The 14222-nt window shown below is 41.0% G+C and overlaps 1 protein-coding gene across 1 annotated transcript in view; it reads left to right on the plus strand.

The window, feature by feature from the left end:
• The window catches only part of mpl (MPL proto-oncogene, thrombopoietin receptor), a 21928-nt gene continuing 7706 nt past the window's right edge, over positions 1-14222 (plus strand). The window contains exons 1-7 of the mRNA XM_077198553.1: positions 1-214; positions 2083-2203; positions 2454-2623; positions 2726-2868; positions 2978-3119; positions 4422-4533; positions 4627-4790. Of these exons, the coding sequence (XP_077054668.1) occupies positions 133-214; positions 2083-2203; positions 2454-2623; positions 2726-2868; positions 2978-3119; positions 4422-4533; positions 4627-4790 (934 nt within the window). The 5' untranslated portion in view covers positions 1-132. The remainder of the gene's footprint in view (positions 215-2082; positions 2204-2453; positions 2624-2725; positions 2869-2977; positions 3120-4421; positions 4534-4626; positions 4791-14222) is intronic.

The following is a 14222-nucleotide window of genomic DNA, read 5'->3' on the forward strand; positions in this document are numbered from 1 at the left end:
ATTGCATTGGGCCCTGTCAGATGACCACCTACCAACCTCCCCGCCCTCTCCTTTAAACATTAAGTACTAAACACAAACATATCTAGACACTTTAAAAAAAAAAGTGTTGTGTATGGATCACCTGTGTACATAATGGATCTGGTGCTCACATGGTGGATTCTCCTTTCCTGTCTGATCAAACAGGTGCATTTAAAGTTTCACCTATCAAAGCAAGGTAAGACAAAAGAGTGAGTTGGTCAGATATATTTTTTTTAATAGATTTTTCCATTATATATTGTATTTCTCACTTATTTATTGTATTTTTCACTTATATATATATATATATATATATATATATATATATATATATAATTTTAACTAACATGAACTATAACTAACTACTAGCAATATTTTTTTCCAGTATTTATTAATCTTTGTTAAAGTTAGTTCATAAAAATACAGCTGTTTATGTTAGTTCACAGTGCATTAACTAATGTTAACAAATACAACATTTGATTTTAATAATGTATTAGTAAATGTTGAAATAAACTTTAACAAAGAGTAATAAATGCTGTTGAAGTGCAGTTCATTATTAGTTCATGTTAACTAATTTAGCTAACTAATGTAGTTAACTAATGTCAGGGTTCCTACGCAGTTAGGAAAAGTATGGAAATTTATTTGAGTAATTTACAGGTCTGGAAAAGTATCGAAAAAATAAAGCAAAGTATGGAAAAATATTTGCATTTCCAGACTATTGTCCCCATTTAGTTTTCTATAAAAGAAAATTACAAATTTAATGAAAATAAATTTATCATACAAGAAAAATGTATTGAAAACACATGAAAAAAATATGTTTTCATGGCAGCATGTTTAGTGATTCTTTAGTGATTGTCAAACACGACTGAATGAATTCAAGGTGCAATTTTCAATTATGCAAAAATGCAGGTTAAAGCGTTTTAGGTTTCTTCTCACAATATTCTTAGCTCCGTATTACAGAGCCTGTAACACTTTCCAACAGTATATTGAGGGCACGAAAAAGTTTCTCGTGTACATGCAAAAGTCTGTATATTTCTTTTATTATTTTATTTTAGGGGCTCTGTATGTTATCACTTCAAGAAAATCAATGAAAACAAACGGAGACAATATTTACAGATGACTGTACTTTATACCAAATATAAAGCTGAAAATAATGCTGTATGAACCCTTTATGTTAAATATGGTAGGACAATCTACAGAGAGGTTTGGAAATTTAAGTCTGGAAAAGTATGGAATTTTGAAATTGAAAATGTGTAGGAACCCTGTAATGTTAACTAATAAAACCTTATTGTAACGTGTTACCTGCATACATGCCAGCAGCCAAATCACCCTGTAGCCCAAGACTGGTTGCTCACTGAAGCTAAGCAGGGCTGAGCCTGGTCAGTACCTGGATGGGAGACCTGGGAAAACTAGGTTGCTACCGGAAGAGATGTTAGTGAGGCCAGCAGGGGGGTGCTCACAATCTGGCCTGTGTGCGTCCTAACACCCCAGTATAGTGATGGGGACACTATACTGTCAAAGAGCACCGTCCTTTGGATGAGTCGTTAAACTGAGGTCCTGACTCTCTGTGGTCATTAAAAATCCTAGGATGTCCTTCGGAAAAAAGTGTAGGGGTTCAACCCCGGAATGCTGGTCAAATTTGCCCATTGGCCTCTGTCCATCCTAATCATCCCCATATACTGATTGCCTTCATCACTCTGTCTCCTCTCCACCAATAAGCTGGTGTGAGGTGGGTGTTCTGGCGCAATATGGCTGCCGTCGCATCATCCAGGTGGATGCTGCACATTAGTGGTGGTTGAGGAGATTCCCCGTCCATATGTGAAGCGCTTTGAGTACCCAGAAAAGCTCTATATAAATGTAACAAATTATAATTTTTATATATTTTATGAGTTAGTTTTGCCAAGGAGTTATTATAATTGTTCTAGTTGTGTTATAGAAGTGAAAATCAAGAGTTAATTCAAGACATGAATGTTGAGGTTTATTTATAGAGCAAAGTGTAAAATGCTACATGCATTGAAACTATGCATTTTATCAGTTCTGTAACTGAAACGGTTTTCTTCTTTTTAGAGTTTGCTATCTTGGCCATGGATAAGGACCCAAAATGTTTCACCAGAGATCAAGATGACTTCACTTGTTTTTGGGAAGCACCTGTTGGAAAGTCCTATTATTTTCTCTACATAATTAATCAGTAAGGGTTCAAAGTACTTTCATCTTCTATATTAAAATATATAACATTGCATATGATATTTTACTGATTTTCATAAAATATTTCATAAAATATATTATTATATATTATTATTTGCAATTATGAATCGGTCATTGAAAAAACGATTGAAAAATCAGTAGATCATATGAAAAATGGGATTGGGGGGGCATCCCACTTTAATTTCTATGGTGGTTGCGGACCAGCTTCAAGCAAACATGTTTGTGTCAAACAGAAAAGAAAATAGATGTGATGTGAAACAACAAATTTATGAGGAGAAGGACCTGTATATTTGCACATTCCCATCGAGTGGTGTCTTTTTGTTTATCGACACACAACTCATAGTGATAGACAGAGACACCAACACAACCGTCTACAATCGCACTGTCAATGTGGAGAATCAGCGTAAGTGCTACAGATGCTCTTATGAATTTACTCTGCAGTTTTCGTTCCTGTATAGTTTATGAAATCAAATTAAATATATATCTGCTTATGTCTTCCTCCCAGATCTACTGTATCCTCCATCAAATATATCTGTTCATCTAACTGGCGAGGTGGGCCAATTGTTAGTTAAATGGAAAAAAACAAGAAATCGTGCACATTATGAAATTCGTTACAGCTCCAAACACACGTCAAGGACAGTTGGACAGGTGAGTTTGACACATCCTTTTTGAAATGTTACTGTATCAGCAGTAACTATAGCCTATTAATAGCAGTTCATTTAGCCTAGTAAATGCTATCTATATTCACTCCTCACAGGTGTCAAAACCCCCGCATAAGCTAGTCTCTTTGGTCGCTGGAGAAAACTGCACAGTTCAAATGAGAGCGAAGCCTAGTGATTTAAACATGTTTTGGAGTGATTGGTCAAGTCCTGTAACAGCAATGGTGCCACAAACAGCAGGTGAGAGCTGAAAAGAGCATGTGTAAGTAAGTAAGTAAGTAAAATGTATTTATATAGCACATTTCACAGATAAGAATCACAAAGTGCTTCACAACGAAAGGAGAAAACGCAACATTAATACAATACATGATCCAATTTAAATAACTTAAGCAGAAACCGAAACAAACATAAATACACTTCAGACTGGCCTAACCACCCTACAGTCTAGCTAAAAGCCTCTTTAAATAGAAGAGTTTTCAATTGTGTTTTAAATAAAATGCGATTAACCTTTCATGAGTTCTTCAGTATCAGTCTGGTATCTTCCGGTTCACACAGAACCAACGCGTTTTTGCGCTCCACTTCACTACTGGACGTCTTTAGCTTAGCGTTCCACCCCGTATCTTCTCGCTGATTTTTTAGCGTCTCTTGCATGAGCCAAAAAGTTAAAATTACTTCAAAAACAAGAGAACACGGCGTTGTTTTATGAACTGCAGCCTGCTCCTTGTTTCCAGGTGGAGTGATAAAAAATCCACTTGTTTAATTTCATTTCATTTTCTTTTCTTTTTAAAAAAAAAAAAACACATTTAAAAGAACCCTGATTGGCTGAAGTGCTGTACCCTATGCAAAATCAGAACATTAAATTAAAAGACAAAAATAAATTAGTAGGCTACACTACGAATCAGAGCTTTTCCTATAGGGCTACATATTAGGATTAATAAAACAAGGTCAAAATGACTAACATTAAAAGTCAGTAGGTCCAAGAGAATCACTTTGGTTTTACCTGAAAATGAATGTTTTGACATGTTTTATAATGCTAAGACATAACATTTTTAAGCATAACTTAATATCCATACTTTTTGTTGACACTGTCAGCAATAAAATCATTGTAATAATAAAGATTCTGTTTAGCTTTAAGCAAGCATTAATTCCTTTCCTTAATTCAAATCCTAAAGGTATAGCTCACACCAAATTGAACATTATTTCGTCATTTACAGTTACACACTCGCATCTTTTTAAAAAACCTGTATGACTTTGTTTCTTTGAAGGAAGACAGCCAGAATGTTTGGGATTCAGTCATTTTCATTGCATTTTTTTTCCAATATAAGAAAAGTGAATGGATACTGAGGCTGTCATTCTGTTTAATAGCTCATTTTGTGTTCCACTGAAGAAAGGTCATACAGGTTTGGAACATGAGAGCAAGTAAATTATGACAGAAAGTTAATTTTCAGGTGAACTATTCCTTTAACAATTACAAACAAAGAAAGGTACAGGTAAAAAAAACAGTGATTGCCAATCACCTTTCAGTATCTGGTTAATTTTCAGGTGACATAGAATTGAGGTGCCACACTCCTGATCTGAGTCAAGCATTGTGCAAATGGAGAGGAGAATTATATGATGACGGCAGATACAGCTTCCACTACAGGCAAATGAACAGGTGTTATGTTTTTTAATGTCCTCTCTTACAGAAGTCAAAGTAAAGCAGTTAGTTTGATTCATTAACTGTAATCCTTCTTGTCTTGTGTTTCAGAAGTTCATGGGACATTTGGAAGTTGTGTTCCAAAGACAACAACACTGTCCACCAGTGTGTCCTAAATGGCCAGGAATCCAGTGTCTATCAGTTTTTCCTCAGTGCTGGATTGCAACCATATGGTCGAACTTTTTATGAAGAGACTTTCCGAATGAACAGAAGCAGTAAGTGTGAAAGAAATGGTTGAAAGTCATTTTTGCACCCATATGTTGTCCAAATACTCTCAATCTCCAACATTTTATATTTTTGAAACACATCCTATATACTGAGTGAAGTATTGAATATGTTAACCATTCATTACCATGTGAATACATGCCGATAGTGGAGACTTTTTTATTTTATTTTCCTATTTGTTTATTTTTAATTAAATGCTTAAAATTAAATGGGGATAGTGGTTGATTTAAAAAAATTAACCATACATGTACAACATTTAAACTGATGTTCATGTTTTCATGTACTTTCATGAATGGGCGGGGCCCAGTGCGAGTTTGGGGAAGCAGTCCGTTCGCTTTTTCTCCTTAAAGGTGCAGTGTGTGACTTTTAGCGACATCTAGCGGTTCGGTTGCGAGTTTACACTAAGGGCTCAGCCCACCGCTCACCTCTCCCTTTCGAAGAAGCTACCGTGGCGAAAACGGGACAAACATCGTCGTCTGAGACGGCAGAGAATAGCCAGAGTAAACCAAGTTTCTGTACCACAGTCCATTATAAACCACATCATCGATAAAGTTTACAAAGCCATAGTCAGGTGAGGATCAAGGGTCTTAATACTTAATATAATAATAGTAATTAGTTGATTGTCTCACGAACGTAACCAGCACATTTCTCCCCAAATAGAAAACCCATAATACAGCGAGGGAGAAGAACCACATGAAACTATGCAACTATATATTTTTTCTAACAGTGTAGTAAAAGTTTAGCTGGCTAATATGAGCTGTTACTGTGGCTGAGCTGGTTAAAGCGTTAAGCCTTGTTTATACTGGACGCGTCCGCATGAGCCCAAAGCTGCCTGCGGCAAAAATAACGTGATTGTAACAGCGCGCGCGTCTCCGCATCCCCTAGACACCATTTACTACACAAAATAGGCTTTTTTTCTCTAATTTTGGAAACTCGATCGACTTAAAATGCTTCCCAGATCGACGGGTTGGTGATTCCTGTAACTGTTTTACGGTCAATGACAAGAGTGCTAATCAGCTGTCTCACGAACGTAACCAGCACATTTATCCCCACATAGCAAAGCCATAACACAGCGAGGGAGAAGAATTAAGTTACATGAAACAATCCAACTACATATTTTACACCACTGACAAGGGAAAAGTCATTACTCACGGTGTTTATGGCTAGCTTCTAGCTTTCTGCGGCTTCTCTTTCAAGGTAGTGACGAAACACGCTCTGTAACGCTGTTTGTTCGCTGTCGGCTACGGTAGAAACATGACGTAACAATATGTCGACCTTCATAGAAGGGGATTCCCGCGCCTATGTAGGAGATTTTAACTAATTTATGGGCATCAGGGAGTCGCTATCAATATGCAGGATTTTTATAGGTAAATTTTTTTAAACAATTCAGATCAACTCCAAAAAGGAGGACAAATGAGTGTACGGCTTGAGGCTGCGCAGGACGCTGGACAGGGGGGTTAAAATCCGGACTGTCCGGCTAAAATCCGGACGTATGGCCACCCTAATTGTAGCCTACTGCATCGGTACATAAAAAAAAAAAATATATATATATATATATATTTTTTTTTTTTTTGTGTTGATCGGACATTTATGCAGGAGTGCCGATAAGGACAGGTGAAAAGTGAAGATTGTGTGAAACACGTCTGGGACACAGTTTTTCTTTTCTAGTTTTTGTGTGCGTGTCTGCTCATTTCAAGCCAGCACGTGCGGAATAGATCGCTATTGGCAAGGACACTTTGTTTTTCTTTTTTCTTTTTTTTATTCTTTTTTTTTTATGTGGGTCACATTGCTGTGTTACACTGTTGGAAAACATATCTTGGTTTGCAGTTAACGGGGGAAATCAAGGCACATGTTAATTTTCTGAGAACATTTTATTTACGTAAATACTGCTGTTTTCTTGTGGGTGTGGAAAAGTAACATTTTACTGAGTTATTATTGATTTTGACTCATATATTTGTGTAAATTTACTGTGTTTTGATTTACTATTTGATTTAATTGATTGGGTTGTGTTTTCATACATAATGGCTACTCACCCTGACTTTCAGTCTGACCTAACTGACTGGCCCACAGATGCAGACTCTTTTCTACAACAGGAGGCATCACAGTATACTGTTGGAGATTTACGGTCTCAAGTCAAGCTGTTACAAGCAGAAGTGGCACTGCTGCAGGGGTGCCTTCACGACTCGATTGACCTACAAAAAGACATGATGGACCGCTTGACACTTCAAGAGTGTACCGTGCCTGTTACCCCACAACCAGCTCCCCGAGCCAGCTCAACGCCTTACAGTTTGGTGCAGGTTAAGTCGACGGCTCCAAGGTCAGTGCCAGTGAATGTGAACTTATAGTAATGCACCTACATTTGCTCAGCCAGTCACTGTGGATATGAGTGCAACAGCAAATGCACTTACTACTATGCTTCACCAATCACGACTTGAGCCACACGTGTTCGCTGCAGATGGTTCATTGAATCCTGAGGAATGGCTTCAGTCACTCAATGAACACAGGACCTCACAGATGCCCAAATTCTCCTTGAGCTCCCACGTTTTCTGTCAAAAAAGCCAAGAAAACGGTTTGCAGCACTTAGCACACATTTGACCACTTGGAATCAGTTCTGTGAGTTCTTTAGGACAGTCTTTCTGCCTTCGGACAATCAAGAACGTGTCCTGAGGGGCATTTATGACCGTATGCAGATGCCTAATGAGCCACTGCCGACTTTTGTCGCTCATATGTTGGATGAGTTTCGTAGGCGAAAGTTCCCTCCACCTCAACTAGACCAAATAGACTTGATACAGAAGAATGTGCTTGAGAAATATAGAGTTGCTCTTTATGGCACACCCATACCGTCAGTCATGGACCTTCTATTGCATGCTAGCATTACGCCCACAAAGGATGTTCACTGTTTTAAGTGCTCCTTGCCAGGATTCACACTCGTACGTGCCCAAATTGTAGTTCAGGAGCAAAGCCCCGTTGTTCTCCAATGGAGCCCCCTGAACTACCAAGAGATACAGTCAACAGAGTGTCGGACGTGGGAGGGATGGATGGCTCTGACCAAGCCATTGGTGAAGGAAATGTGGTCTCAGACTTTGCCCAGAGGGGAAACTTCAGGGGAGGGAGGACGTTCAGACGGGGCAATCCTCCCTCCAGAAGATAAATGTGCCTTGTTTACCTGATGATTCCATGAGTGATCAACCTGAGCTGTGTCATGTGGAGGATAATGTTTCCACATCTTGTTGGAATACCCCGTTCAGAGTGAAGGTTAATCTTTATGGACAAGTTTTTGATGCAACTCTTGACACTGGTGCTTCTCTCTCTGCGGTGCAATCAGCGGTTGTCCAGACTATTCCTGGGGGGACGTGCGATTAAAACCGTGGTCTGCACCTCCGGTTCAGCTTGCAGATGGAGCATCCTGTTGTCCGCTGGGTGTCATTTGGTTGTCTTTGGGTTTCATGGGCCAGCGTTTCTATCACCGCTTTGCTGTTGTCCATAATCTTTCTTCTCCCGTTATCTTGGGAATGGATTTTATGTTGAGATCTTCAGTTTCGATTTAGTGTTCCGTCTGATGAATCCTGATTTGTCTTGCCTGGATTTTGATTCTTCTGCCCTGTCTGAGAAGGTTGAAGAATCATCCCTAAAAAATGAGCAGAAAAACAAATTGACTGAAATGCTCAAGACCTTCAGCGGGTTGTTTGATGGACATTTAGGATGCACCTCTCTAGTGGAGCAAGTAAAAGTTACGGGTGATGCAAAACCGGTTCACCTAGCCCCGTACCGCACTTCTCCTGCTAAAAAGGAACTCATTGAGTCTCAAATCAAGGACATGTTGAAGGAAGGAATAATTGAACCTGCCTCTGGTCCTTGGGCTGTCCCAATTGTAATTGTCCCAAAACATTCAGGAGAGCCAAGGTTCTGTGTCGACTATCGTGCACTAAATAAGCTCACTGTCAAAGACTCTTATCCCCTCCCGAGGATTGATGAATCTCTTCAGTTCCTGGCTAGAGGGACTTTTATTTCAACCATTGACTTGGCCAGAGGCTACTGGCAGGTGGCGGTGGCGGAGAACTCCAAGCCAAAGACTGCTTTCATTTCCCACTGTGGGTTATTTCAGTTTCGGGTCTTACCTTTTGGATTGTGCAATGCGCCCGCCACATTCCAGAGGCGTATGAACACAGTCCTTGCGGGTCTCATCTACAAGTCATGTGCTTATCGTATACTTAGACAATATCGTCGCCTACTTTCGAGCAGCACCTTGTGGACCTGAGAGGTGTTCTTACCAGGCTGGAATCTGCAGGACTGTCTATTAAGCTTGCAAAGTGCCAGTTCTGCAGGAGCGAACTCACCTTTCTAGGTTATAAGATAACCCGGAATGGTATCCTGCCAAATGAGGAGAAAGTGAAGGCAGTGATGGACTTCCATACCCCAGCTAATGTGAAACAAGTCAGACAGTTTCTGGGAATGACCAGCTATTATAGGCATTTCATCTATGATTATGCCCGCCATGCTTAGCCACTCTTTGCGTTGACCAGGACGGATGTTCCCTTTGTATGGTCAAATGAATGTCAGACGGTCATGAATTTTCTCAAAGAAAAGCTGACTTCTGCGCCTTTTCTCTTCCTTTCTCTATCCATGCGGATGCGTGCGACAGTGGACTTGGCGCCGCACTCATGTAAAAGGACAGCAATAGCAGGGATGTTGTGGTGGCCTATGCAAGTCGTACCCTGCATAAGTCTGAAAAACACTATTCTACTCCGGAAAAAGAGTGCTTAGCAGTCATCTGGGCCCTTGAACACTTCAAGCCTTATATTGAGGGTCTACACGTGACTATCTTTTCTGATCACAGCAGTTTAAGATGGCTTATGTCGCGCCCAAACCTCTCTGGCCGGCTGGCTAGGTGGTCTCTCAGATTGCAGGACTTCGACTTTGACATTGTCCATAAGCCATGGACAAGTAACAAAGTGCCTGATGCACTTTCTCGTAACCCTGTTCCTTCCGGCAATATACCCTTGGGACTTCTACTTGATTATGCCAGTATTGGGGGCCTTGACCTGCAACTTTACCCCGTCATTTTTTCGGATCGAGAGCACATTAGGCAGCTGCAGCTCAACGACCCAGAGACCGGAAAGCTTCTGCGGATGTTGGAGGGACAGGATGAGAGTGTCACTGAGGAGTTGTCTCGGTATGAGATCCAGGATGGACTCCTGTACTTTGTGGATGACAAAGTGGCTTGTAATCTCCACCCTATGAAGCGCCTTAAACTGTACACACCTACGTCTATGAAAAGGAGTTTGATGGAATATTATCATGATCACCCAATGGCTGGTCACTTGGGTATGACAAAGACGATAGCGAGGCTGAAACTTCGATTTTACTGGCCGAAAATGTCGTCTGACGCTGAGATGTATGTCGCCTCCTGTACTCTCTGCCAGTTCACAAAACCAAGCCAGAGGAAACCTGCTGGGTTTATGGTTCCCATCCGCCCTCAAAGACCTTGGGAGTATACTGGGGTGGACTTTGTGGGTCCTTTACCGCACACACCCTGCGGTAATGCATACATACTGGTTTTTGTGGACTATTTTTCGAAGTGGGTGGAGGTTAGTGCAGTAAGAGAAGCGACTGCCTAAGTTGCTGCCAGCAAGTTGCTTAGCGAGGTGTTCGCACGACATGGGGTACCTAATTACCTGATCTCAGACAGAGGGTCACCGTTTGTGAGTGAACTCTTCAGGCATGTTCTCACCACCCTGGGGTCGGAACACAGACTTACAACTGCGTATCACCCCCAGACAAATGCAACGGAGAGGGTGAATCGGACGTTGAAAACTGCCATCCGTGCTTACGTCGGTAACAAGCACACAGCTTGGGATCGTTACCTGCCCCAAATTTGTTTTGCTTTGAGGATTGCACCACACGAAAGCACTGGCCAAAGCCCATCCATGTTGCTGTATGGAAGAGAATTGAATACCCCTCTTGACATTATCACTCAGCCGAACAGTGATGGTGGGGATGAACCAGGTATCCAATACCCGGAAAGCTTGGAGTCATCGATCAGAGAAGCACATGATCATGCTAGGTCCATTTTGGATGAAAACCATGATAAAAGGAAGAAGTACTACGACCGGAGGCATCGGCCTGTGTCTTACTCCGTAGATGAGTTGGTCAGAGTAAAGACTCATCCCCGTTCGGATGGGCTGGCAAACTTCACGGCTAAGCTAGCACCTCTATATGCGGGCCCTTACCGAATTGCACAAAAACTGTCGGAAGTGAACTACAGACTCATAGATGCGAGTACAGGAGCGGACGCAGGTGTGTTTCATGTTGTAAATCTGCTTCCTTTTCGTACCTGGGACCCACTTGTTGAATCAGAAACTGAGCCCACAGGGGTTTCTGTTGTAGAAACATCAACTGACAGCTCTTTGCTTGATGAAGTGCCGGAGGTAACAAGAGGTGGTGCTACCGTAGACCTGACAGACTTTGGAATCAACAATGATTGTAGTTGCCTTGTGACATCCAGTGCTCATGATCTATCTGGAAATGTGGACAGTGCTGATTGGTTACCTGACCTGCAGGTTGACGTTGGGTCTCAGAACAATGACTTGACTGTTAATGATAATGATCTTGACAGATACCACTATGACTTGAGACCTCGACATGCACCAAGAATCACCTCAGACTGGTCGAGTAATAGGTGGACGAATGTGTACCACACAGACAGACTGGACCTCAAATAGTGTTCAAGTTATGTGAATGTGAGTTCATATGCATGAACATGCATTCATATGCATGTGAAAGGGAGAAGGTTTTACACTGTCAGAAACAAAATGAAAAAAGGGGAAAATTGAGAATTTGCATTAATAATTAGTCTGTTGATATGTTGTTTGTTACACTGTTGAACACAAAAAGAGAACAGAATTTGTAAAAAAAAAAAAAAAAAGATATGTCCTATATTATGTTTCTGTTTGGTTACATTTTCATTTGTTTGAAAAATGCCGCTGCAAACAATGTATTTTGGTCCATCTGTACTGTCATGTATGCCAGTGTGTACTTTAATAATACATACTCCTGTATGGTTCTGTTATTTTAGCAACTTTTCATGTATGAGGTAGTTTGAAATGATGCTGTACTCAGTTGTGCACGGCTGAGGGCAGCCTTTACCTTTCTGGGGGGGATCTGTAACAGCCACCTAGTGTTAAATAGTGTTCATGATATTAATGTTTATATGCCTTTAAGATGACTTCTATGGCGTACGTTATTGTATGCGTGCTGTTCTTATGTGAGCGCGCACGCTGAGTGAGAGTGAGAATGCTCACGCAAAGAGGAAGATGATCGTTCTATCGCTGACTGCTGTTACTAATCTGTTTACTTCTATTTTTATTTGTGGCGTTTCCAGATTGTTTTCTTTTCTCTGTTAACATTCGACCTATGACATGTATGTTAAGAGTGTGCTTAACTGAAAGGAAACTATAAAAGACTCGTGGGACAACCAGTTCGTTTGCACTGTCTTTCCCAACCTTCATCTGGGCAGACTTCAAACTCTCTGGCAGACGTTACAGTATATGAAGTTTTAGCTCAAATTACCCAACAGATCATTTTTTACAGCATGTTTAAATTGTCACTTTTTGGGGCTCAGAAGCTCAGAATGCACCGTTTTAGTGTATGCCTTTAAATGCAAATGACCAGCTGCCGCCGGCCCAGAGGGCGGAGCCTCACGAGCTCGCACGTCAGGACAATCTCTCATCTCACGGAATGATATCAAAACATAAACTCTCAGTATATGTTCAGTTCATTTCAACCTCTATGATTTCGACCCGGAGTCAGACAATAATACCCACAGAGCCAGATAATATATGCTTTATCTAGATAGAACAGGTGTAGTCTAGTTTAATTACGGTTAAGGACCTGTACTCTTCCAGAGTGAGGAAGAGAGCAGGTAAAATCATCAAAGACTCCACTCACCCTGGACACCACCTGTTTGAACTATTACCGACAAGACGGAGACTCAGATGACTGGCCACTAGAACATCTCGGCACAGGAACAATTTCTTCCCACAGGCCATTTCCCTCCAGAACAGTTAACACACCTCCCAAGGCATATGCCTTTAAGTGCAATACTCCCACTGTTTAGTGCAATATCCTGTGCTTGGTAAAGTTGAAAAGAAGCTGGATAAATTTGGGGACATCATTTACGCATATGGAAGTGAGAAGTTTGGTGTGGAAAAAAGGAAGGAAAAAGTACAAACTACTCCTGCTGTATCTAGACGGCAGCAGAAAATTGAAGGGTTAGTTAGAGAAAGGAGACAGCTGAGGAAGCAATGGAAAATAGGAGAACAAAGTCAGAAGGAGGGACTCAATCTCTTACAAAGGGCCATAAAAGATTTTTGAAGCTTGCAACATTACGAAGAGCTGAGCACCTACGGAAAAGCTACAAAAAGAAGGAGCATGCAAGGGCTAATTTCTATAAAGACCCATACAAATTCGTAAAGAAGTTATTCACCAGTGAGAAGAATGGCACTTTAAAAGCATCTAGGGTTGAGCTAGAGGGATATTTGGAGGAAACGCATACAGATGCAAAAAGGGATGAGCCTATGGCAATTCCGTCAGATATCCCCCCTATCAATCCACCAGAATACCAAATGGAGGTATGTGCACCTAAGTGGATAGAGATAGAGCAGGTTGTGAAAAGGCAAGGGCTTCATCATCTCCAGGGCCTAATGGAGTTCCGTACCGAGTGTACAAGAGTGCTTCAGGAGTTCTACGAATTCTGTGGAAGTTGATAAAAGTGGCATGGGAAAAGCAGGTTGTACCTAGAGCATGGCGCCGAGCAGGTGGAGTCTTTATACCTAAAGAAAAAGATGAAACAAGCATCAGTCAGTTTCGTCCTATTTCACTATTAAACGTCGAAGGTGAGATTTTCTTCAGCATTATTGCGCAGAGATTGTCAACCTACCTATTAAAGAATGGCTTCATTGACACTTCAGTTCAAAAAGCGGGCATTCCAGGGTTCTCAGGATGCTTAGAACACATCAATGTTATCTGGCAACGAATTCAATCAGCTAAAAAGGAGAGGAAGGAGCTCCATGTGACATTCCTGGATTTGGCTAATGCATATGGTTCAGTGCCACATGAGCTTCTTTGGGCAGCATTTGATTTTTTTAGAGTACCAATGTCAATAACAAATTTAGTGAAAGCCTATTTTGGAGATTTGCAATTTAGTTTCTCAACTCCAAAATTCAGCACCGCATGGCAATGCTTAGAGGTTGGAATAATGGCAGGATGCACCATTTCTTCACTGGCTTTTACCATGGCAATGGAAGTAATCATTAGGGCATCAAGATGGGTAGTAGGAGGAGAGCGCTTGGCTTCTGGGATGCGACTACCACCAATCAGAGCATACATGGATGACATGACTACCATGACTACAACAGTAGCCT

Source organism: Siphateles boraxobius, unplaced genomic scaffold (assembly GCF_051911475.1).
Source record: "Siphateles boraxobius isolate OS27281-9 unplaced genomic scaffold, OSU_SipBor_1 41, whole genome shotgun sequence".
Taxonomy (NCBI): Eukaryota; Metazoa; Chordata; class Actinopteri; order Cypriniformes; family Leuciscidae; genus Siphateles; species Siphateles boraxobius.